At 43.2% G+C, this 23,589-nt stretch overlaps 1 protein-coding gene across 2 annotated transcripts in view; it reads left to right on the forward strand.

Annotated features, from left to right (window-relative positions):
* Positions 1-23,589, forward strand: part of TMEM255A (transmembrane protein 255A) — a 95,128-nt gene that overhangs the window by 64,744 nt on the left and 6,795 nt on the right. For both annotated transcript variants that reach the window (XM_074278083.1, XM_074278082.1), the window contains 2 exons: positions 3,392-3,554; positions 7,959-8,102. In XM_074278083.1, the coding sequence (XP_074134184.1) occupies positions 3,392-3,554; positions 7,959-8,102 (307 nt within the window). The remainder of the gene's footprint in view (positions 1-3,391; positions 3,555-7,958; positions 8,103-23,589) is intronic.

A 23,589-nucleotide genomic window follows, 5' to 3' on the forward strand; every position in this document is an offset into this window, starting at 1 on the left:
AAGTCATAGAGGGATGAATCCATGCATGAATTAACTCAGTGAAGGGAATATTTAGAAGTAGGAACTCACAGATGCATCAGAGCAGTAACATGGCAACTGGGTGCAGGCAGGGGTGGATTATGGGAGGCAGAGACTGTCTCAGGAGGCTGTTGTAAGAGTCTAGACAGTGAGGAGCACTGGGAGCAAAGAGCAAGGAGCAGATGCTGCTGCCATTTTGAAGGACTATTTTATTTTTTTAAAATTGATCTGTAAATTGATCCAGAGAAGAGCCAAGTGCCCTTTGTAAGATAGTGATTCTCTGTGTTCACCTTGATTCAAGTTCCCCCTCTCCCTGATGACTTGAGAAACCATTTTAAATAGAATCTGGACTCCTTTTAGTGAACACTAATACACAGAGTTAGTGGCTAGGGAACCATTTCAAAGCTAGGAAAACCCGGGCTCCAAGGCCCGCTTCTGACACTGACCACGTGACTCTGGGCAAATCATTTGATCTCTTGGTATTTACCGAGCAGGTGCTGGCTTGTATTAAGGGAGGGAATTTCCCCCTCTGGGAGTTTCCTCTTACAGGAAAATCCACAGAACCAGTCCCTCTCCCTGCCTCTATAAAATTGGAGCATTAACATAATTTCTAAACTGAATACATGAATACTAGCACATCCCTATAACCATGGGCAAACTCTTTTCTGAGGCTTCAGCGGTCTGGTATCCAGAAGGAGATATTCTGGCCTCTCGGATCAAAGGTTCGAGACAGAAGATCCACTATTTGATTCCTGGCAAGGGGGGGAACAATTAATCCTCCCTCTTTCGCCCCAGCAAGCTGCGGAGGAGACAGATGTTCAATTGCAAGGAATACACCATCTCTCTCTATTCTATCCTAGGGCTCTCTGGGATAATAAATCCAGGTTTCACTGCCTGGTTTCCAGACCTTTCCACGTCTGGCCCCAACCAACTCTAGCTTTTATCTTCTATTGCTCCCAATTCCTTTTTCCTCCCCCTTGTCCCCTTCTCCAAACCCTATTACACCTTTAAGGACAAATCCCCCTTCCTTCAGGAAGCCTTTCTGGATTACCTTGTCCGATACTAATTTCTCCCATCCCCAGCCTTATATATGGCATAGCTATATAGAATGATCGATTTAGCACTAAAAAGGTATCTTCCATGGTGGTGGTTATCATGGTTATTTGTTTTTCAGTCCTCTCTGTCTCTGACCCCATCTGGGGTTTTCTTGGCAAAGATACTAGAGTGGTTTGCCATTTCCTCCTCCAATTCATTTTACAGGTGAGGGATCTGAAGCAGACAGGGTGAAGTGACTTACCCAGGGTCACACGGCTGGTGTCTGAGGCTGGATTTGAACCCAGGATGATGAGATTTCTTGACTCCAGACCCGGCACTCTATCCACTACAATGGCACCTAGTTGTCACAGTCTAGTGGTATGAAACCCAAATAGAAATGGGGACCACTACTCTCCCATTTCTTAGGATCCCAGTAGATGGCATCTCAACTTAGAAAACCACAAATCAACATCATCTATGTCTTATTCTCTTTTTATTTATTTTGTTCAATATTGCCCAGTTACATTTTAACCTGCTTCAGGCAGCACTGGGACCATCCAGCCCCAGACTGAGTGTTTGACAACTATGATCTAGTCCATCTCCCTCATTTTCCATATAGGAAAAGTAAGACCCCAAATGAGTAAGTGGCTCTCCAATCCAGCGTCCTTTCCACTGTATCCCAGTCCGTAGCGCCCCATTTGATTCCAGGTACCATTCCTTGCTCTCCAATTGTTGTATGTGTATTAGTCCCACCTCCTCTAAAGAGGAAGCCCCTGCTACCTTCTTGGCTCTTTGGTTCCCCCTGTAGCACCGAGCCATTGTGCTGGCTGCTCCGGAAGTACTCCATACTTAAGGATGGAAATATGGTTACCTCTGTTAGCAATACCAAGCACCAGCACACTCAAGTAAGTAGGCCATAGGCACACCGAGCTGCACAAAGAAAGGCTGGGTTTAGAAACTGATGTCTCTGCATCAGGAACTGGAATTATCAGATTCACTCCGGATTCATTCATTGATTAATTATTAGTCATTTGTTAATTATTAATTAAGCATTAATTCAGCTACTACTATGTTTGACTCATTGTGCTAGGTCTGGAGGATGCAAGTACAAAACAAACAAACCAAACTAGGAGGAGCATAGTATTTGGAGCTGGAAGGGATCTTAGTAATTATATAGTTCAACTCCCTCATTTTACAGAAGAGGAAACTGAGGCACAGGGGGTAAAAAGGGATTTGTCCAAGGTCATACAAGTAGTAAGCAGCAGAGGCAGGATTTAAACTCGGGCCCTCAGACTCCACTGCCTCCCTCCCCATGCATCCACCCTCACCTCTTTCGTCACTGAGCCCATCTCTCGATGGGTTTCACCTGAGCCCCACAGACGAGTGTCTTTCAGTTTATGAAGTAGCTATGTTACTGGAAAAATGTTTGTCACATTTTGGTCTCTTGAAGCATATGTGCTAGGGAAACTTACTAGTTAAAGGGACCATAAGCTTCCTTGAGTAAACAGAGTAAGTGTATCCTACATGACTGGATTATCGAGTTGGATTTGTCTTAAAGGAGGACCTATATGCGATATTCATCTTAGTATATAGCATTTAGGTTCATAGACTCATAAACTTTAGAGCTAGAAGAAACCCTTAGACATCATCTATTCTAACCCCCTCATTTTGCAGATGAGGAAACTGAGACCTGGAGAGGGTAAGTGGCTTGCCCAGTGTCATACAGCTAGTGACTGATTGGGGGTTCGAATGCAGGTCTTCTAGTCTCCCGCACCGGGTCCCTCTCTGCTCCGCCATGCTGCTTTTCATGCAAAGGACCATGGGCTGCCAATGTCATCATTCATTTTCGTGCTTAAACTCTCAGCTAATTTGGCCTTGCCTAGACAGACAGGGCCCAACAGCTTGGGTTTGTAGACTCGACGAGAGATCTAAGAGCCAGAAAGGACCTCGCGAGAGCATCTACTCTAGCTCTTGGCCTTTGGACAAGTTAGACACATCTCGCAGTTGTAAGTCATTTGTTAGATGAAGCAATTGAGGGAGAAGAAGGGAGGTGCCTTGCCTAGGGTCTCTTAGCTAGCAAGGGTTAGAAGTTGGCCTTGAACCCGGATTTCTCTCACTCTAACGCTAGCTCTCCATCTACTACCCCATACTGCCTCTCATGATACAACCATACCTTGGATGGATAGTGTCTTCTTTCCAAAATGCTTTTATTTCCAGGACATCCCTCTGTGCTTTTTATCCATTGGGCCATTTGATCCCATGCCTATAAGACACCCTAGGGTACTCTTGGGAAACTGATGTGTGTATGTGTGTATGTCCTCCTCCTTTCCCCATCCAGCCGTGTGGAGATCTCTGGAGGCTATTATGAATACATTGATGTCAGCAGCTGCCAGGATATCATCCATCTCTACCACCTGCTGTGGTCGGCCACCATCTTGAATATAGTGGGACTCTTCTTGGGAATCATCACTGCGGCCATCCTTGGAAGCTTTAAAGATATGGTAAGGAGAGAAGGGGGGTCCTGGGGCACAAAACATCCTGCTTGTGGTAGGGGAGAGGGTGAAACCCAAAGTTTGGAAATCAGCTAAATCTGCTTTGGGTAGGTAATGTTCTGAGTGGAAGGAGAGAGGGAGACAGAGACAGAGATGGGAGGGAAAGACAGAAACAGTGGGAGGGGAGAGAGACAAGCACAAAGGGATGGAGAGGGAAAAAAAGAAACAGACACAGAGAGAGAGATGGATGGATGCTGCCCGGTATCATCTAAAGAATCCTGGCTTCAGAATTGGGTTACTAGTCAGCCTGGAATGTCTCTATGAGAGTATAAAGGGGAGACAGGGAAATAATGGGCTGATGTTGGTGCTATCTCCTGTCTGTCCCTTAGGATGCTTTGATACTTCCATGTCTTAAGAAAGCTTAAGCACTTGAATGTATATTGCCTTTCTCTCTTTAAACATAAGTTCCGAGCGAGGGACTCTCTCTTTATTTCTAGCACTTAGGATAATTTTTTCCTATATACTTAGGAAGCATTTAATAACTTTTAATAATAGCTTTTCATTTGTTCATTCTCTTAACTATTCCTCCATTCCTTAAAGCCAGTTGTATTAAGTTATATGTATAGAGGGTTTCTTTAGGATTTGAATCAGGGCCATTATCATTGAAATATTCATATAGTTGCTCTCCTACTAATTTCCACTCATCTGGATCTAATTCTTTTTCCTTAGAGAGCCAAGGAGATGTGAATTTTAATATTTTAAAGAGTTCAATGATCTGCATCCAAGTTACAATCAAACCTTGGTTTTTAATGAGTTTAACTAAGCTTTTGACACATTTTCCTTGAGGTAGAAAAGGCTCCTTTCTAAACATTTGTCCCATTTTAGCTGAAACACTACTTTAGCCCTTAACAAAGTTTCCTTCTTGTCTGTTTTTGTACTCACCCTAATTTCTGGGTCACAGATGTGGGTCATAGATGTAAGTCCTTAGCCCCAGGTTGGGCGCCAGAATGTAAGGTTCTAATAATGTTTGGTTTTCTGGAGGTCTTGGAGCAGCCTTCTTTTCAGCAGATTAATCACCACAAGAATAGCCAGGTGTTAAAGTCCAAAGTCTTTTTCTCCTTCACAATCTAGTTCTCTTGCCTGGGGCCCGGGTTAGCTTTCTTAAGGGCCTTCTGGAGTCTTTGTTTCAGTGGAGAAGCTAAGTAGGACTGGCCTGCCACCACGGTGGTATGAGATGGAGTGAATGAATCCACCTCTCCTTGTCTCCAAGTCTGTGTGGCCCTTCTGAGTCTATCTCTGGCTCTGGCTGAATTTGTCGCAGCTTTATATGCTCTATTTTGAGTATAAACCAATCATTATATCACTAGGAAACCATTATTTGTTGTAAGATTAAATCAATCAGCAGTCTAAACTAGATAACCAGTGTCTCATCAATTCCACTTAATTAGCACTTTATAAGAATCCTTGTTTTAAGTACAGAGTTCTGGCCCATAACAAGGGAGAGAGAGGGATATCAGATCTATGATTTCCTAAGTGAGGAAACTCACTTCACCAATGTAAATTGGCACCTTCTCTGCCAAGAGATTGTAGCATATTTCTCATAAGAACAAGATAAACAGTGTCTCCTGTCCTAAATGCTAGAGGGAAAAGTGGAGGGGGTAGGGTAGCGTTTCTGCTTTCTCTTGCATACTAATTATCATATAAACACCGGCCTTTATTTTTTTTCCAGTGGAATAGCCTCATTTCCAAAATTCTTTAGCAACTGGAAACATTGGCCACTTGGATATCATTAGGCCTTCTCCTCTAGGTTTGCTCCAGAGACGAGTTTCTTTTTTAACAAAAAGAAACAAAAAGAAAACTGGCCTCCCTTTCCTTTTTTCCCTCATTGGATGCCTTCCTCCTTCCCCTACCCCAGGCCATTGGGCGCCCTGCTCCTCACACAAACATGCCTTACTCATTTGTCATTTACTCATCAACTTTGAATGATGCCTCTCCCTGGAGCTGCACCTTCTCAGACTGCCCAGCTGGGGTACTGAAGGGCTTGGTTTTCTGAGAAAGGAATCACAGTTCTCTGTGAACAGTAGGGAGTGGTTAATGAGACTTTTCTTTGACACACCCTCTGTGCCCCCAAGGCCCAGGGATATTTGAGCAGGATGTTAGCAAAAGGGTGCCCATCACCTGCTGCTGCTTCTAAAGCAGATGAATACCCCAGCTCTGCATCTATTCTCCCTCCCAATACCTTCTCCTTTCATTTTCCGGAAAGCCAAAAGGATAAAAATAGCTTTATTGTCACCTCTAGAGGAGCAAAAATAGAAGAGATTTTAATCACCTGAGGCCGTGCCTGTGAAGGATCCTTGGAAAGATTTGGGTTGGGGTTCCCTTTGGGAGACCTGGAGAGCGTAAAGGAGAGGGGAGAGCAGAGGAGGAGTCTAGGTAGGATGCAGAGTCCATTGATTCCTGTGTATTTCCATTAAGAAGGAGCTGCATAACTCCTATTAGTGGGAGAAGTTCTTCACATCAGGAGATCCTTGCTTTTGAAGCCAGAAGGAACCTTAGAGACCATCTCTAGACATAGGAGTATGGATTTGGAGGCAAATCTCATCTGGTGCCCTGACCAGTGACAAGGCTTAAATTCGAACCCAGAAACTCAGATTCCAAGTCAGTCCTCCCGCTACGATGATACCAGATTTTCTCTTTAGTAAGGATGTGAATTATCCTTAGTGGGTAGCCGTGATCGGTTTAACGTATGGGTGGCAGGGCCAGCCTTATATATAAAGGACAATATACTCTCAGGTACCTGAAGTACCTGCAATTAGATGTCAGTCTATGGGGATGTATTAAGTACTTCCTGTGTTCCAGCCACTGTGCTAAGTCCTGAGGATACAAAGAAAGGTTAACAACATAAACCCTGACCTCCAGGAGTTTCCATTCTACTTTGAAGCTCACACATCAGGAGCTACGTACATATAAAAGCTATATGGAGTAGGGAGAAGGTGATCTTGGAGGGGAGGGTATTGGAGATGGAATTGGAGAAAGCACAAAAGGTAGGATTCCCGCCGAGTGTTGAAGAAGGCCGGGGAAGCCAGGAGGCCAAAGTGATGGGGAAGAACATTCATGGGGGATGGCCATTATTCATAGCAGAATTGGGGGAGGGATAAAGCAGAATATGGGGAAAAGGAAGGAAAGTCTCTAAGTGCTTTACAAACATGTCAGTTGATCCTCAGTGATGACTGTCAAGGTAGGTTTAAAAAAAAATGAAAACATTCGGTATTCCTTTGGGCAAATGCAGTGGGGAGCCCCACCCAGTGAGTCATGCAGTTTTTTGCAGGGATTTTGTATATTTGGGGGGGGAAGCCCTTCTCTGAATCATGGTTTGAAAAGCATCAAATAAAATGCAGAGGAAGACAAATCCAACGATTTTGAATAACACCTATCAAAATATTTTTTTTAAAAAAGTCCTGGAACTCAGATTAAGTGAGAACCAATGATTCGAGATCCCTTTGGAAGGATCGTTGTGGTACAGTGGGGAAAACCCTGCTTCTGGGATTACAGAAAGTAGGTTTCAATCCCACTCTTGACACTTACTACCCATATAAAAGTATATACCTATATACCTTGGGCAAGTAACTCCATTCCCCTTCTTGGACCTCAGTTTCCTTTTCTGTAAAATGAGGGTATTGGACTAGATGGATTTGGAACTCTGTTCTAGCTCTGGATCTAGGAGCCTTATCAACAGGAAACAAGTGGGGAGTAGTGGGCCCCTCAATAAGGAAGGAGAGGGCACTAAAGAAGGTTCAGAGGAGGATGTGGAAAAGGGAAGTGGGGAGCACAGAGGACTGCACCCCCTGACAGTAGGGATAGCATATGAGAAAAACCAGCAGCAAAGGAGCATGGGAATATGGGCAACCCTTCCCTGGTTTCCATTTGCAGTCTAATGGATTTCCTTAGCCTTTGATCTTAGAGGAAAAGCAAGGGTTTGGAGAGGAGATATCCTAGAAGGCATTCAGGGAAAAAAGGGACTCCTTGAGTGAAATTTGTCATCTTTGATTGATTTCATGAAAAGATTTTTGCTTTCAGATATGACTTTTGTAACTATAGCTGGGAAAGGGGGAGCTGGGAAAAACAAGAAAGCAAAGAGAGGCCAAGCGGCAGCAGAGACAGAACCAGGACACAGTGAAAACAGAAATCAGCAAACTATCTAATCCAAGCCTTCCCTTCCCCATCTGGGTCCCCAAGGTTACCCAGCAAGCTAGCGGCTGAGTCAGGACTCACACCCAGATCCCCCAGTGCCAGGCATATGTTTTTTCCATAACATCACGGTGCCCCTTGTTTTCATGGTCAAAACATTCCTCAGCCCGTTCAACTCTGCACAAGGACAATTTATGGATTGTTTGTTTGATGTTTTTTAAACAGACTCCTACCATTCCGGCAATGAACTGTTCGGTGGAAAGTGCCCATCCGAGGGTCTCTTACTACTCGCGGCCTCAGATAGCATCGTACAGTACTTACTACCATAGTACGCCCCGTCTGCCGCCCTATTCGGCTTACGACTTTCAGGTATGTTTCATTACAAAATGGCTCCCTTCCTCCCTCCATTTCGTCTTTCCTCCTTCCCTTCCTTTCTTTTTCTCTCCCTCCCCTGTTCTCCCTTTTCCTTAATAATCACCTAATTTTTTTTCTCTTTGATTTTGACATGACCTTCATTTATTAAAAAAAAAAAAAAAATCCCTCCTCTCTCCTCTCCCATGGCTCCCTCCTTTTCAAAGCAAATCCAGGCCCTTTTTGTGATCCCCGGTATGGCTAATGTGACATAGACAGATGTCCCCAGCCTCTGGGGTTCTTCTCACATGACCCTCTCGCACTTCTGTGGATAAAGAAGGAACTCAGGACCTTGCACTGCCCTAGTTTGTATTACTCTGACTAAAATGGCAGGAAATTGATATTCTTTAATTGGGTTAAGTTTGGCATCCCCTGGCTTGGGGAATTGAGCAGTGTTTTCTTAGAATGGTTTCTAATGATGAGCTTGGGGAACAGCCAGAGAAAATGCCCAGAGACCAGAGGTGAAATGTCACATGCAAGATCCATCAGGGTGGCCAGTGTCCCTGGATCACAAAGTATGGGGGCAGGGAGGAGATGACTGAAAAGGTACAAAAGGGCCACATGATAAAGGGCTTTGAATATCAAACAGAGAGTTTTACTTTCAATATTGGAAATAAGAAGGAGCCGGTGGAGTTTGGGGGAGTGGGGGGGAGGGTGACACTTTGACAGCTGAATGGTGGACTGGAGTGGGAAGAGAACTGAGGCAGGGAGACCATTCAGCAGGGTAGTGCAGTAGTTTAGGTATGGTGTGATGAGGACCTGCTCCATAGTGGTGACAGTGTCCGAGGTGAGGCGAGAAGGGGGCGGAGGCGAGAGTCGTTATAAAGATGCGAGTGTCAAGATGGCATGAGATTGGCTATGGGAAATCAGAGCTAGTGACGAATCCCATGTGACTCATAGTTTATGAGCCAGAGGAACTAAAAGAAGGGTGTTACCCTTTACAATCATGAAGAGAAGGTAGGAGGGGAGAGGGTTTATAATTAAGTTGGGTTTTAGACATGTCGAGTTTAAGATGTCTACCATACATCCACTGTGAGATCTCCACTTGGCAAATGGAGATGGAAATCACTAAGATGGTAGGCTAAGATGGCAATCTCAGTTTCTCTCTCATTTGCATTTCACTTGAGTTACTAAACCAGCTCATTCAGAAGAAACGAGTGGGGGAGAAGGGGAGGCAGAGAGTGGGTAAGGAAATGTGGAATATTAAGGTATACTTAAGTAAAGAAATTCAAAAGCCGGGGGAGAGGGAATAGAGAGGAAAGCTGGACGTGGCCTGAACAATAGCCTAGACTGCAGGGAAACAGACTTCAAAAGATTTGTAGGAAAGATACACAAGATCCCATGGAAATTTCATAGAGAAATTTAGTCCAGAGAGGTGGGGAAATTCTTAAAGGAAATTCCAGTAATACAAAGGGGAACAAGTCCCATTTGTCTGAAGAGACGGATGTGGGACTCATTAACCAACTTGGTTTTTAAAAGAAGTTTGTACAGAAGATTGAAGTGAGTGAGTAAACGGAACGAGTATAAAGGTTGTCGAAATAGGTTTAGGAGGCCCGAAGCTTCATTTCCAAGCAACGTTGGTAGATGGGGACGATGATGATAAGGGACTACAGAGAGGGAACAAAACTAGTTGATTCTCACTCTGCTCTGGTTTTCTCTGCCAAGGAGAATGACTCTTGTGCTAGAAATGCCAGAACAGAATTGGCTAAGAGGGAACTGATACCAAAGATAAGGAAAGAGATAGTAAGAGAATCCCTAGCTGACCCTGGATGGGTCACCAGAACCAGAGAATAAAAGAACAGGAGGATGTGCTCTCTAAGCCACTATGAGTGATATTTTCAAGACTCTGGAGGACGGAAGAGGTACCATGGGCCTGAAGAAAATAACCGCCCCAGTTTTCAGAAAAGGGGAGAGAACAGAGTAGATAAACTACAGGTCAATGAGTTTCACATATATTGGTGGCAAAAATCCTACAATGGATAATGATCCATAATGAACCGAAGAGATGGTTACTGAATATCTAGCAAAGAACGCAGTAATTATGAAAAGCCCAGCGGGGTTTCATCCAGAACCGTTCATGCTTGGCTAATCTCATTTCCTTCTTTGACAGAGTTGCTTAACTAGCAGCTCAAGGGAATGTGGTGAATACAGTTCACCTGGGCTTTAGATAAAGATTCTCATGAGGTTCTGGTAGCAGATATGGAGAGATGTGGTTTAGGCAATAATCCAGAGAGATGGTTTTGGAACTGCTTGAATGATTGGGCTCAAAGAATAGTTGTTAATGATTTGCACTGAACCTGGAAGGTGTGCGATGCTATCCCTGGGAAATCTGCACTGTTGACTATTTCTTTTTTTTCCTTTTTTTTTTTTTTAATTTTTATTTTCATTTTTTGCTGAGGCAATTGGGGTTAAGTGACTTGCCCAGGGTCACACATCCAGGAAGTGTTAAGTGTCTGAGGCCAGATTTGAACTCAGGTCCTCCTGACTTCAGGGCTGGTGCTCTACCCATTGTGCAACTTAGCTGCATCCCCCTTCCCCCCCTCAACTGACTATTTTTGTCAGCGACTCGCCTAAAGGTAGAGCTAGCACACCTCCCTTTTGGAGGTAACACAGGGTCAACTTGTGCAGTGGATGATAAGTTGGGATCCGAAGAGATCTTGACAAGTTGGGATCCCAAGAGATCTTGACATAGACTAGCACACTGTGTTAAAGAAGATGAAATTCAAAAATTATCCTTGCATATGTTTTGAAAATAAAAAAATAAAGTTTAAAGGAAAGAATTGGTGAATGTAAAAAAAAAAAAAAAAAAAAGATAAAATTCACCAGGGAAAAAGCAAAGTTTTACATTTGGATTCGAGAAGTAAAAAAATCCTAAGTCCAGGAAGAAACATGGTTAGACAGCACCTGGTGGCATAATGGACAGACCTGGGCCATGCCTCAGATACATGCTAGCTATATGACCCTGAATGAGTCACTTAAACTGTGCCTCAGTTTCCTTAACTAGAAATTGGGGGGTAATAATAGCACCACAGAGTTGTGGTGAGAATCAAATGAGATACTGTTTTAAAGCTTTTTTTTTCTTTTCAAAACAGATGCAGAGATAATTTTCAACACTGACCCTTGCAAAACCTTGTGTTCCAATTTTTTTCCCTCCAGTCTCTTCCCCGCTCCTTCCCCTAGACAACGAGTAATCCGATCTAGGTTAAACTTATGCAATTCTTCCATACATATTTCCACAATTATCTTGCTGCACAAGAAAAATCAGATCAAAAGGGTAAAATGAGAAAGAAAACAAGACGCCAGCAAACAGCAACAAAAAAATGAAAACACTTTTCCCCATTCCATCTCCCAAATCATTTCTCTGGGTGCAGGTGGAAGAGATAATATTTTTTAAAAGCACTTGACAAGTGGCACCCAGTAGGTGTCATATAAATTCTTATTCCCTTTCCCTATCTATATGTTGTCTGTTCATTAGAATGTGAATTTCTTGAGGTTAGGGCTGTTTCTGCCTTTATTGTTATCCCTAGCATACAGTAGGTGCTATATAAATGCTTCTTTCTCTTCCCTTCCTAGTTTGCTAGAAGCTCAATACAAATCTGTTATTCAGTCTTTGTGACCCACCCCACTTGGGGTTTTCTTTATACTACAGTGGTTTGACATTTCCTGCTTTAGCTCATTTTACAAAAGAGGAAACAGAGACAAACAGGATTAAGTGTCTTGCTTTGGGGCACCCAGCTAGTGTCTCGAGCCAGATTGATTCAGGAAGATGAGTCTTCTTGATTCCAGATCCAGTACTCGGAGCCGGTATGGATCTCACTGGGAGAAGATAGATATAATGTAGATGATGGTCTCTTTCCTTTTCCCTTGCTCAGATCATCCTGGGGTTTGGTACTCAGTTCAAGGCTCCCCAGATTAATAAGGACCAATGAGCTGAGGAGAGTGCTTAGTAGTGAGGTCAAGGCCGGGTCCATCCATGAGATGTGTATATTACCCAATAAAGCCTTAGATTGGTATTAAAAACAGTTAAATATAGTGGGAACTCATAAAGTCGGATCAGCAAGCATTTGTTAAGCTATAGGCCAGGCATTGGGGATGCAAAGAAAGACAAAAAGCCTCCTTGCCCTCAGAGTTCCCAGACTAACAGGAGAGACAAGATGCCAACAGCTCTGCCCATCAACGATCTGTCCAGATTGCGAGTAATCTCAGAGAGAGAGCACCAGCATTGAAGAGACTGAGTAAGGCTTCCTATACAAAGTGGGGTTTTAGTTGACGGTTGAGGGAATCCAAGAGGGATTGATGAAGAGCTCACAGGGGACCGCCAATGAAAATATCCAGATTCTGGAGATGGAGTGGCAGGTCAAAGGACGCAAAACAGCCATGTCACCAGATGGTAAAGTCCATGGAAGTGGAAGGAGATTGAAAAGGCAGGAAGATTCCGTAGGCTTTTAAAAACGAAACAGAGAATTTTGTATTCCATCTTGGACATGACTGGGAACTGCTAGAGTTTATTGAGTATGGGGCACAGTGATGTGGTTTGGGAAGCTTACTTTAGCATCTTAATGGAAGATGGGCTTGAGAGGGGAGAGAGTTGAGGTAGGAGATCAACCAGCAGGCTCATATGCTACTTTAGGGAAACTGGAGAGGGATTAGTAGGTTTTTCTAATCTCCCTTACCCTATATTGATAGATCAGACTGGGTGCCCTTTAAATGATGATTTCTTTTAGATTCATTTGTTCCTCATTCATTCAACAGATGTATATTGAATGATATTGTACCAGCCTTAGGCTAATATAGAGATATACAGACAGCACACACACATACACACACGCACACACACACACACACACACAGCCAAAGTTGATTCCCAGTAGCATTATAAATATAATCTAAGCAAAGTCCACATGATGTTGTGAAAATGCCACTATAGCATCAATTATCTGAGCACCCTCTTGCAACATTTATAATATTGACTTGAGACATTTATAACACATTTATAGAATCAGTCGCCCCTTTTACATTGTTTCGCTTGACATATTTTATAAAGGCAATGAACAATGTAAGAGGAATAAGAAATCGGTGATGGATGAGTGAGATGAAAACTCCTGCCAAGTTGGTTTGCTTCAAAGAGTCTTAAAAGGACATGAAAGGCTCGCCATATAAAAGTATCAAAATATTAGGGACCTTATTTCAGCTTAAAATAAAATAAATTGGTCTTAGTTTCTTCCCCTATCAAATGGGAATATGGTCTAGAGAGCCCCATCCACGCTGTAGAACTGGGATCCTCTGTGTGACTTTGGCTAAATCTTTTTTTCTCCCTGAACCTCAGTTTGCTCCTCTGTAAAATGAGGGAGTGCGATTAGAGGGCCCATGAGGTTGGCAGACGGATTCTAATGCACAGACACATTGGCTAGCAAGTAGCACCTGTTATTTTCCATTCACAAATGTAAGATGGTGCTGGCAGTTACAAAAATCCTAAATAATAAATGTATCTATAGGATGGGCAAGGCTGTGGTTGAGGATGACCCTGATGTTAGGAGCCTGGAAGGATGGAAATAGTGCAGTTTGGAAGAGGAGTGAGTTTGGAGGGGGAAAGAGAATGAGTTCGGTTTGAAACATATTGGACTTGAGATAAGTGTGGCAATGTAATTTGAATGCTCGATTTAGGAATTGATGATGTGGGATTAAATTTCTGAAGGGAAACTGAGGTTGAATAGTGAGCTCTATAGAAATCATTATTAAACCATAGGAACATATGAGGTCCCCAAGGGCATAGAAGGAAGAGTATGGGGTCTAAAAGAGAACCTTGGGGAAGAGGCATAGTTAGGGGGGATGATAAATGAGAAAAGGAAGACTGAAGAGGAGCTATCAGAGAGGTAGGAGGAGAACCAGGAGCAAGCAGTGTCCTGGAAAAATCAAAAGGCCAGAGTATTCAAGAGGTAAGGATTGTCAGCAATATCAATTGCAGCAGGTTGAGAAGGATCGGGACTGAGAAAAGACATCAGATTTGGCAAATCAGAATCACTGGTTTCTTTGGAGAGAGCAGTTTCAGTTGAGTGGTGAGGTTGGAGGTCAAATTGGAAGCTGTGTGACTTTGGTCAAATCAGCTCTCCTTCTCTGAGCTCCTGTGTCCTTCTCTGAAAAACAAAGGAACCAGATGACCTCAAAGGGTTCTTCGTACTCTGAATCAGGACTCTCGACCCTTTTTTGCCCAAGAAATTTTCATGTGATCTCTGGTATATGGATATATAAAATAGGTATACAAACATTGACTGATAATAAATCATAATTTGGCAACCTCCCACATGGGGTCAGGACCCACAGTTTAAGAAGTTTTGCTCTAAATCCTTATTATTGCTAAAGTTCCTTTTAGTTCAAAGGCCTATGAAGCTACTAATAATAGCTAACATTTATATAATGCCGACGATGTGCCAAGTACTGTACTAGGTGCTTTACAATTTTTATCTCACAAGAACCCTTGGGGGTAGTTCCTGTTGTTCCCATTTTCATAGATGAAAAAATCTGTGGCCAATAGAGATTAAGTGATTTGGCCAAGGTCACGTATCTATTAAAGGTCTGAGGTCTTTCTATCTCCAGGCTCTATTCACTGTGCCATTATTTCTCCCAAATAAAGCAGCAAAGAAGTAGCAATAAATAATCCGAGACTTCACTTTATATAAATAAGAAGCACTGGCCACTAGGTGGCACTGTAATGAATAGAGGCCTGGAGTCAGGAAGACCCGAGTTCAAATATGACCTCAAACATATTTGTGTGACCCTGGACAAGTCAAAAGGCTTCAGCAGTAAGGGGAGTCAGGAAAATAAGATAGGAGTTTAGCTAAGGCTTGAAGGAAGCCAGAAAACAGAGATAAGAAGGTAGATAAGAAGGACGGCCAGTGAAAATGCCCCAAGTTGGGAGATGGGACATCATGAGGAAAGTGTAGGAAGATTTCCAAGGGTTGATTTGAGAGCATTTAAGAAAGGGAAGCAGTGATTGCAAAGCCTCAAAATAGCTTCATGAGGGTAAATCATTCTAGACTGGCTTTATCCTTTTTTTCTTTGCGGGATCAAGTATAGTTAGATGATGATCCCCAAGCAGCCATTAGTAAGTCAGTGATTTCCCCTTGAAGGAAACCCTCTAGTGGAGCACCCCAGAGATCCATTGTAGATCCTATGTTGAGATCAACAACATTTTTTTTATAAGTACAGCGTTATATTTTGTATTTAAGTAATAGAAAATTTTACTAATCATCATTTAAAATAAGACATCAATGCTTCAATACTATTCAAATACACATTTTCAGTTGTTTCTCATTACCAGTATCTCCTCCATCACCTTTATTTTAATCTTGTAAAAATAAATTTCTTTTTCTTTATTTTTAACACATTTATGAATCACGTTAGGAGAGAAAAATCAGGGCAAAAGGGGGTTTTGAGAGAGATAAAAATGTGTTCAATGACATTTTTATCAATGATTTGACTTGTCACATTTGCAGATGTGGTGAAATAGAGATGATAATAAGAATATCTCTCTGCCAGGGTTGTTGTAAGGATCGGATGAAATCAATTTTATCGATGGTTTGCAGAACCTTGAAGTTCTGAAGAAATCTTTGGCTGTTGTTGCTAGAATCAACAAAAAGTAAAGGCTGGAGAAGGCAGGGCAACCTTGGCGGTGAGGGGCAGCAAGGGCAAAATATGATGTGTTCTGTTGTGTTAGACCTGTTGCAGTCGAGATCCCAGGAGGCTGTGGCTGTCAGGCAGTTGGAGTTCGAAGAGGGACCAATAATAATGATAATGATGGCTACAATTTATATCATGTTTTGTTAAGGTTCATAAAGTCTTTTTGTATTACGTTATTATATATTTTCATGTTATATATTACATTTTATATTATATTTTGCAGCTTGTATTTACAGTATTTTATATTTGCATGTTATCATATTTACAGCAATATATATTTGATCTTCACAACAACCCAGAAAAGTAGACATATGTTTGACAGATAAGGAAACTAACGTTCTGAGAATATACTTGCCCAAGGCCCCCCAGATAGTGAGGGTCTGTGCCAGATTCAAACTCATCTCTTCTTGACCCTAAGCCCCATACTGTGTAAGCATTGTGATCCCTAGCTGCCCACAGAGCAGGTTAAATCCATTTCAGAGCCATTTGCAGAGAATAATTGAGCCTAGGGGAGCTGATGGCTTCATCCTCAGAGCCATTTTAGGGAAGGAAGGCAGAGAGGAACAATGGACAGAGCCCTGGGGTGGGGTGGGGAGGAGCTTGCTAGAAGAAGATCTGTGGAGAAAAGGGAGAAAGACCAGTCTGGCAGGTAGGGAGAAGTCAGCCAAGTAGAAGAGAAAAGCTTGAGGGAGGGAGTAGTCAGCAGGATCAAATGCAGCAGAAATCCAAAAAGGACCAAGACTGAGAAAAGGCAATAATGAAATCACCGGGGACTTTGAAGAAGTTGTTTGTGGAGGTGGCGAGGGTAGAAAGCGCTTTCTAGGCATCTGGCTGTGAAAGGGAGGATAGCTATAACTGGAATGGAAGCTATTGCTCATAGCTTCACGTCAGCTGCACATTTGATAAGTCTGCCATCTGGGCCTAAGGGATGTAAGTGGTTCCTTCAGATGTTAAACCGCATAGCTCCTTGGGGCACTCCATTGGAGACTTAACATTTTGACCTGTTCTTTGGATCTATTTCAACCACTTCCAGCTCCCTCTGATTGTATTGTATTTCTGGTCCAGTAGTTGCTGAGTGGGAGCAGGCACCCTGGTGGGCCATGACATGTATCCATGGGGACCATTGTCAGACCCCAAGGGGTGTAGAGACCAGAGTATGGGAAGACAGGCTGCATTCCACCTGCTCTGCCCACACAACCCTTAATCCCCACCACTTCTCCCCACTCCACCTCTTCCTTTGGCCCTTCAGAGTACTTAGAACCTAAATTAACTGCTACCCACAGCAGCTCCCGGGTGCTACTGGGAAAATTCTGGTTCCCAGATCACCTCACGACTATAGCGGCGTCCTTTGGAGGCCAGGCTTTGCAGTTGGTGGGCAAGGATATGTGAAAAAGAGCCCAACGTCTTTCCTCCCTTATTTTATTATGAATGGGGAAGTCACTCAGAATGGGTAGATGTGGGATTGGTTAAGATCTGGAATACGAGACTTAGAATGTTACCTTTCCCAACTTCCTGCTCAAACCTGACCCAATTTCTAAACTTCTCTGTTCTTGTCAAGGGCTACCAAATACGCTACCATTCTATCCTCACAAACTGGCATCGTCTTGGATACCTCACTTTCCCGTATCCCACATCCACATAACCCATCCTGGCAGGTGCCAAATCTCGTCACTTCTGCCTTAACCTCTCTAGCATCGGTCCTCTTCTTCGCATCCCCACGGCCACTGCCCTCATCATCCTTTGCCGGAATTGTTGCAGTGGCCTCCTGATGATCTCTCTGCCACAAGTCTCTCCTTTTTCCGATCCGTCAACCACAGTGATTTCCCCAGAGTGCGTGTCTAATCACGTTACTCCCTTACTTGATAAATTTCAGGGTCTCCCTACTGACTCTAGAATCCAATTTCATCTTTATCTCCTTTTTCTATTTTTGTGTACGTTTTACAATGTACACAATTATTAGCATACTAATACACCTACATACAAGTTATAAATAAATGAATATACATATATCGAGGTCACAAGCAAACAAAAATGTTTCACTGGTGAAATGTACATAATCCCCAAAATATGGGGTTCACTTTAGCAAACTCTATATTTTTCTCTACATTTCTCTACAAAATCTCTGCATTTTTCCCACCAGAGCAGAGTGAGATGCTTTATCAAAGATGTTGCTACAAGCTCGATAATCTATATCTGTAGCACTTCTCTGATGTGCTCTTTTTAATAACACGGTACAAAAATGAAAATGAGGTTAGTCTGGTGTGCGCTGCTCTTAATGAAGCCCTGCTGGCTCTTTGTAGTCACTGCTTCCTTTTCTAGGTGTTTGCTAACCATCCCTTTAATGTCTTGTTCTCAGATTTCTCCAGCAGTGGAAATCCAGCTCATTGGCCCTTAGGTTGTAGATTCTGTTCTCTAAGTTAAAAAAAAAAAGTTGGGATATTTCCCCTTCTCCCATTCTGCTTAGTGGTCCCTTTCTCATTCTACACCATGTTTCGAATATCACTGATAGTGGCTCAGCAGAAACATCTGCCGGCTCTTTCAGGACCCAAGCATGTAGGTCATTTGGGCCCATTGCCTTGACCCCGGGCAGCTCCGTGCCCTCTTCCTGTCTAGCCCCCATGTTAGCCACCTAACCCGAAAATCATTCTTCTTGGTAGAGAAAAGAGAAGCAAATGAAATTAAGCAACTCATGGCTATCAGACAGTTGGAGATTCAGAACTGGAGTTCAAGGAGGGCCCAATAATAATAATAATAATAATAATAATAATAATAATAATAATAATAATGATGATGATGATAACAATGGCTAGTATTCATATCATGTTTTGTTAAGGTTCACAAAGTCTTTTCATATTACATAATATCATATATTATATATTTTCATGTTATATATTACTTTTCATATGATTCCTATTTATTCCTTTTTGATCTTCCTTCTCTTTCTCTTTCCTTCCTGCCATTTTTCCTCTTCTTTGGAATTGCTTCCCTTTATTCAGAACTTAATTCTTGATGAGAACTTCCCAACCCTTCTGGAATTTATCACATTGTTTTTGCTGAGGCAACTGGGGTTAAGTGACTGGCCCAGGGTCACACAGCTAGGAAGTGTTAAGTGTCTGAGGCCAGATTTGAACTCGGGTCCTCCTGACTCCAGGACTGGTGTTCTAACCACTGGGCCACCTAGCTGTCCCTAAGTGTGTAGGTTTTTTGTTTGTTTTGTTTTGTTTTTTTTAATGTATGGAACTTACAGGAGAATTATAAGACATCAGGCTGGAAAAGCAGAATTGAAAGGCCTTGAATGCTGGGTTGAATTTCAACTTAGTTCTGTAGTAAATCTGATTCAGTGCTTTAGTGAACTTTAGAGATACAATGCCTTAGCTTGTTTAACTGCCTCATCACCAGTGTGAGATAGGTAGTACAAGCATTAGTAGCCACACTTTGCAGGTAAAGAAACTGAGGCTCAAAAAAAGTGTTCATCCATCCTGATTAGCTCATCCTCAGTGAATACAGTGTTGAAGGTAATATTTGAACTCTGACCTTCTTGCTTCCAGGACCAGTACTGTCCACTACATCTCTCAGTTGGTAATAGGGAGCAACTGAAGGTTTCTGAGCAGGGCAGTGATGTGGTTGGACTGGGCTTTCAGGGCCCCATCTCTCCCTCCATACTTTGTGACAGCCTTTACTACCTTAATTGAGTTAGGAATTTTTTATTTTTTTGCCCTAGTCATTATTCCAAATTGCTCTTCTAGTGAGTGGGGGTGGTTAGGGTTCTGTAGGCAGGGAAGAAGGAGGGAGTGATAGCAGGCCTCAAATCTCAGAGGGGGCCTGGCGAGGGAAGGGAAGGAGGGAGGGAGGGAAAGGCCAGCCTCTGGTCTTCCTCCCAGTGTGCTTCAATTTTGGGCACCCTCAGGCCTCCAATGAGGAGTGGCAGGAAGGACTAGGCCGACTGGGCCCAGCAGTAGGCGATTTAGATGGCCTTTCATGGCCCGTGGTGTGCTGGGAGAAATCAAAGGCCTGGCCTCTCCAACTGCCCATCCCATTAATAAAAGCAGACTCAGGCTGGAACCAAAATGCACTGGCCTGCTCTCCAGCTGGAACAAAGCTATGGTGGTCTCCGAGGTGCCGGCTGTTGCTAGGCAGCCACATGCTAATGCTCCGGCTCATCTTTAACCCCTGCCTCTCCCTGCTCCATCACCTCAGCCAGCTATACGGCTGCACATACCCACATGCACATGTGCTCTGGCACACGCATGTAGACGCTCTCACATATACGTCCGGGCTTTCCCGTGTTCACCTGCATTTTCACAGACACTTCCACATATCACGGACAGACTCATCCATCTTCTCTTACCCACACATGCGTGCTGAAACACAACACATATGTGCTCTCGCACACATTCATATGCATGTTTGCACACCTTCTCGTATTCATGCACACATGCCTTCACACTCATATGCATTCACAGACAATAGACACCCTCCTGTTCACACGCACGTACACAGCTTCGTTCCCACATATTATACTCACCCACATACACATTATGCATATGTGTTCTCACAAACACATTCACACACATTTTTACAGATACTTACATAAAACACAGACACATCATTCCGCCACACATGCTCACACATGTGAGGGCCACAATCAGTGGGGGAACTCTGGGTGAGGTAGAAGACCCTTCAGTCCAGAGGGAACCTGTTGGCAATGTCTGCTTCGGCTCCCCATCGCCCCTCAGGGCTCTCGGCCTTCCTGAGAAGTCAGGGGCGGTGGCAACCTGTGTGGAGACTGAGGCAGAGTGACAGCAGGCGGTAAACTACATACAATAACAAGTCGTGGTCCCATGTGCACAGTATATACTGGGCACATGCTCGGTGTTTTTGTTACATGAGGGTATAAAAAGGGGAAGGTCCTTGGGATAAACAGACTCCATATTTCCCCCATCCTTGGGAGTCTCTCCACAACAGTATATTTTAACCACCCCGGCTTGAGGGCTCTAGAAAGCACGGTGCGTTTTGTCACCCCAACATGGGCGCTCTAGAAAGCAGGACACAACACACACACTCCCACACAATATACTCTCACATACACATATCCTCACACACATGCTCACACGTACAGATTCATATATGCATGTTCACACACATTCATACTGTGCTACAAACATATACCCTTACAATACTCGCAAAACACCCCCCCACATACTTACACATATACACTCACAAGCTCACATGCATTCACACACACTTAGACACTGGACATGCTCACACTCATACGCACATTTATACAAGCATGCTCACAAACGTAAATTCATATACGTGGTCACACGCACATACTCACATTCACAACTCTAACACAATATACATCTCTTACACCGTATACATCTTTCACAACACACACATATCCATATATTTAACCCTATATCCTCACATATCATGTGCTTAGATATGGGTATATGCTCACATACATACACATATGTATGTTCTCACATTCACTTATGTTCATCAAATACACACACACTCACGTCTCTATACATCCTCTCACCCATATACATTTATACAAGTTCTAGCACACTTGCGCATACGTTCCCACACATCCATGCTCTCACATGTGCACAATGCTCTCATGTTCATGAGCATAGACATTTTCTCACATATACAGATACTCATATTTACACATATGCACACTCACAACACGTTCACCTTCTCACACCGTACTGTACACAGGATATCACATACAGTCACACGCTGCTCTTTCATGCATCCAGGCACATGGAAGCTCTCACACTCACGGGCTTAAATACACTCAAACAAAACACAGCACACATATGCTCTGACATATATGAATGTTCACACATATACAATCTTACACTCACACAGATACTTACACTTTTTCAATAAATCAAATCATACATGTTAACATACACACACTCATACACATATATACTTACATACCACTCATATAAATACACACTGAGAAACATATACATCCTCTCAGACACACTTATCCAAACACATATATGCACGTGTGCTCACCCATTCTTATACATGCGTGTGTACATATTCACCTACATCCATGTCATCATACAATATGTGTGCCTACTTACATATACATGTGCTCCCATATTCATACATTCACATACAGATTCTCAGACACATATTTACATATACACACATAAATACACTCATATTCATGCACACATACATACTCATATGTTCACGCTCATACATACTTACATATACATGCTCACAATCATACATCTGTGCTTATAATCATAACTCATGCTTTCAGATGTCTGTACACTAAGGTTCACAGTGCTCATGCACACATGCTATCATACATACGTGCGGTGTACATTCACACACATCCACAGGTTCCCCTACTTAAACACATATTCTCACATGATCACCTGTACATTACCTGCTCACACACGTATACCCCCTCTCACATGCTCTCAAACTCATCCACATCCCCACGGCCTCACACACACTTTTCTGTATAGGCACATCTACGTTCTCTCACACACATGCTTACATACATACCCAAACACTCACACACATGTCGCATCATATTCATACATATACCCACGCTTAGACACACTCACAAATATGCACACTCATACATGCAGTCACACGTGTTTGACACACATGAGCTCACGGCCACCTGTTTTCTCACATGCTCATACATGTATATGCTTCCACACACCCATGGTCTCACATTCATATATATGATCACACACCCATATTCACACATACGCATCCATGCTCACAGACAGTCACAAACATTCATACACCGCTCCCTCCTAAACTAAAGAAGCATGTGCACTCTGTATCCAGTTCTCTCCCTAAGCTTACTGGGGCTTTCTCAGTTTCATCCTGGGCACTCAAAGGAAGAAGCGTTTGGAAAAGATGAGCAAGTCATCCGAGCCCTTTCCCACACACGATTTCCTAAAATACGAAACTTTGAAGTCAGATCACTGGGGATGTTCCGTTCACACAGCTTGTGTGCTATCAAAGCACCGCCCCAGCAGCTGCTCTCTTCAGGGGCCTTGTGGCAGCTCCCAGGGCGACAACGGGCATCTTTGGCCTGGCCCCAGTACAGCTCCCCAATCTTCTCTATTTCTGGGAGCAGTGGGCCTGTTATCTAAGCTAAAGCCTACCTCTGGCTCGGGAACAGGCCTTCCTTGAGGGGAAATAGCAATGGCAGTATCAAATAACACCCCCCTACACCACCACCACAGCTGAAAGGAACACAAAGATTCACAGATTTGAAGCTGAGAAGGATGTACCTTAAAATCATCAGGTCCAGCTCTAATCGGGTTACCATAACGTTCAGACCCATGTCCTCCAAATCCTTCTCTTTTATATTTGTCCATTGCCTGCTCTTTCCCCTACTTTCAGGTCATAGACATTAGCCCTGACCCTAACCACTGGGCTGCCTTCATAGTAACAGTAGCAGTTGTGAAAACTAAAAGACAATGCTAGAAGAAGGAATAATATAAGAAATTGGCCAAATCTGCCCTAGCAAAGACTAGTGCCGTCCCTCTGCCTGACCCCCTTCCCCAGCCAGCCTTCAGTGATTCAGAGAAAATATTCATTGGAGAGGGAAGAGAGAGGAATTGGCGTTATCGGTAAGGTGAGCTGAGTTTCTCTTTAGCTTAACTCCTGGAATGAAGATCTGGGGAAGGGTCTCCAGTTTCAATGACTCTCTCATTCCTTCAGTTGGAAATTTTATCCAGGAGCAATAAAAGATGGCAGTTGCAATGTCTTC

This window comes from Sminthopsis crassicaudata, chromosome X, assembly GCF_048593235.1.
Source record: "Sminthopsis crassicaudata isolate SCR6 chromosome X, ASM4859323v1, whole genome shotgun sequence".
NCBI lineage: Eukaryota > Metazoa > Chordata > Mammalia > Dasyuromorphia > Dasyuridae > Sminthopsis > Sminthopsis crassicaudata.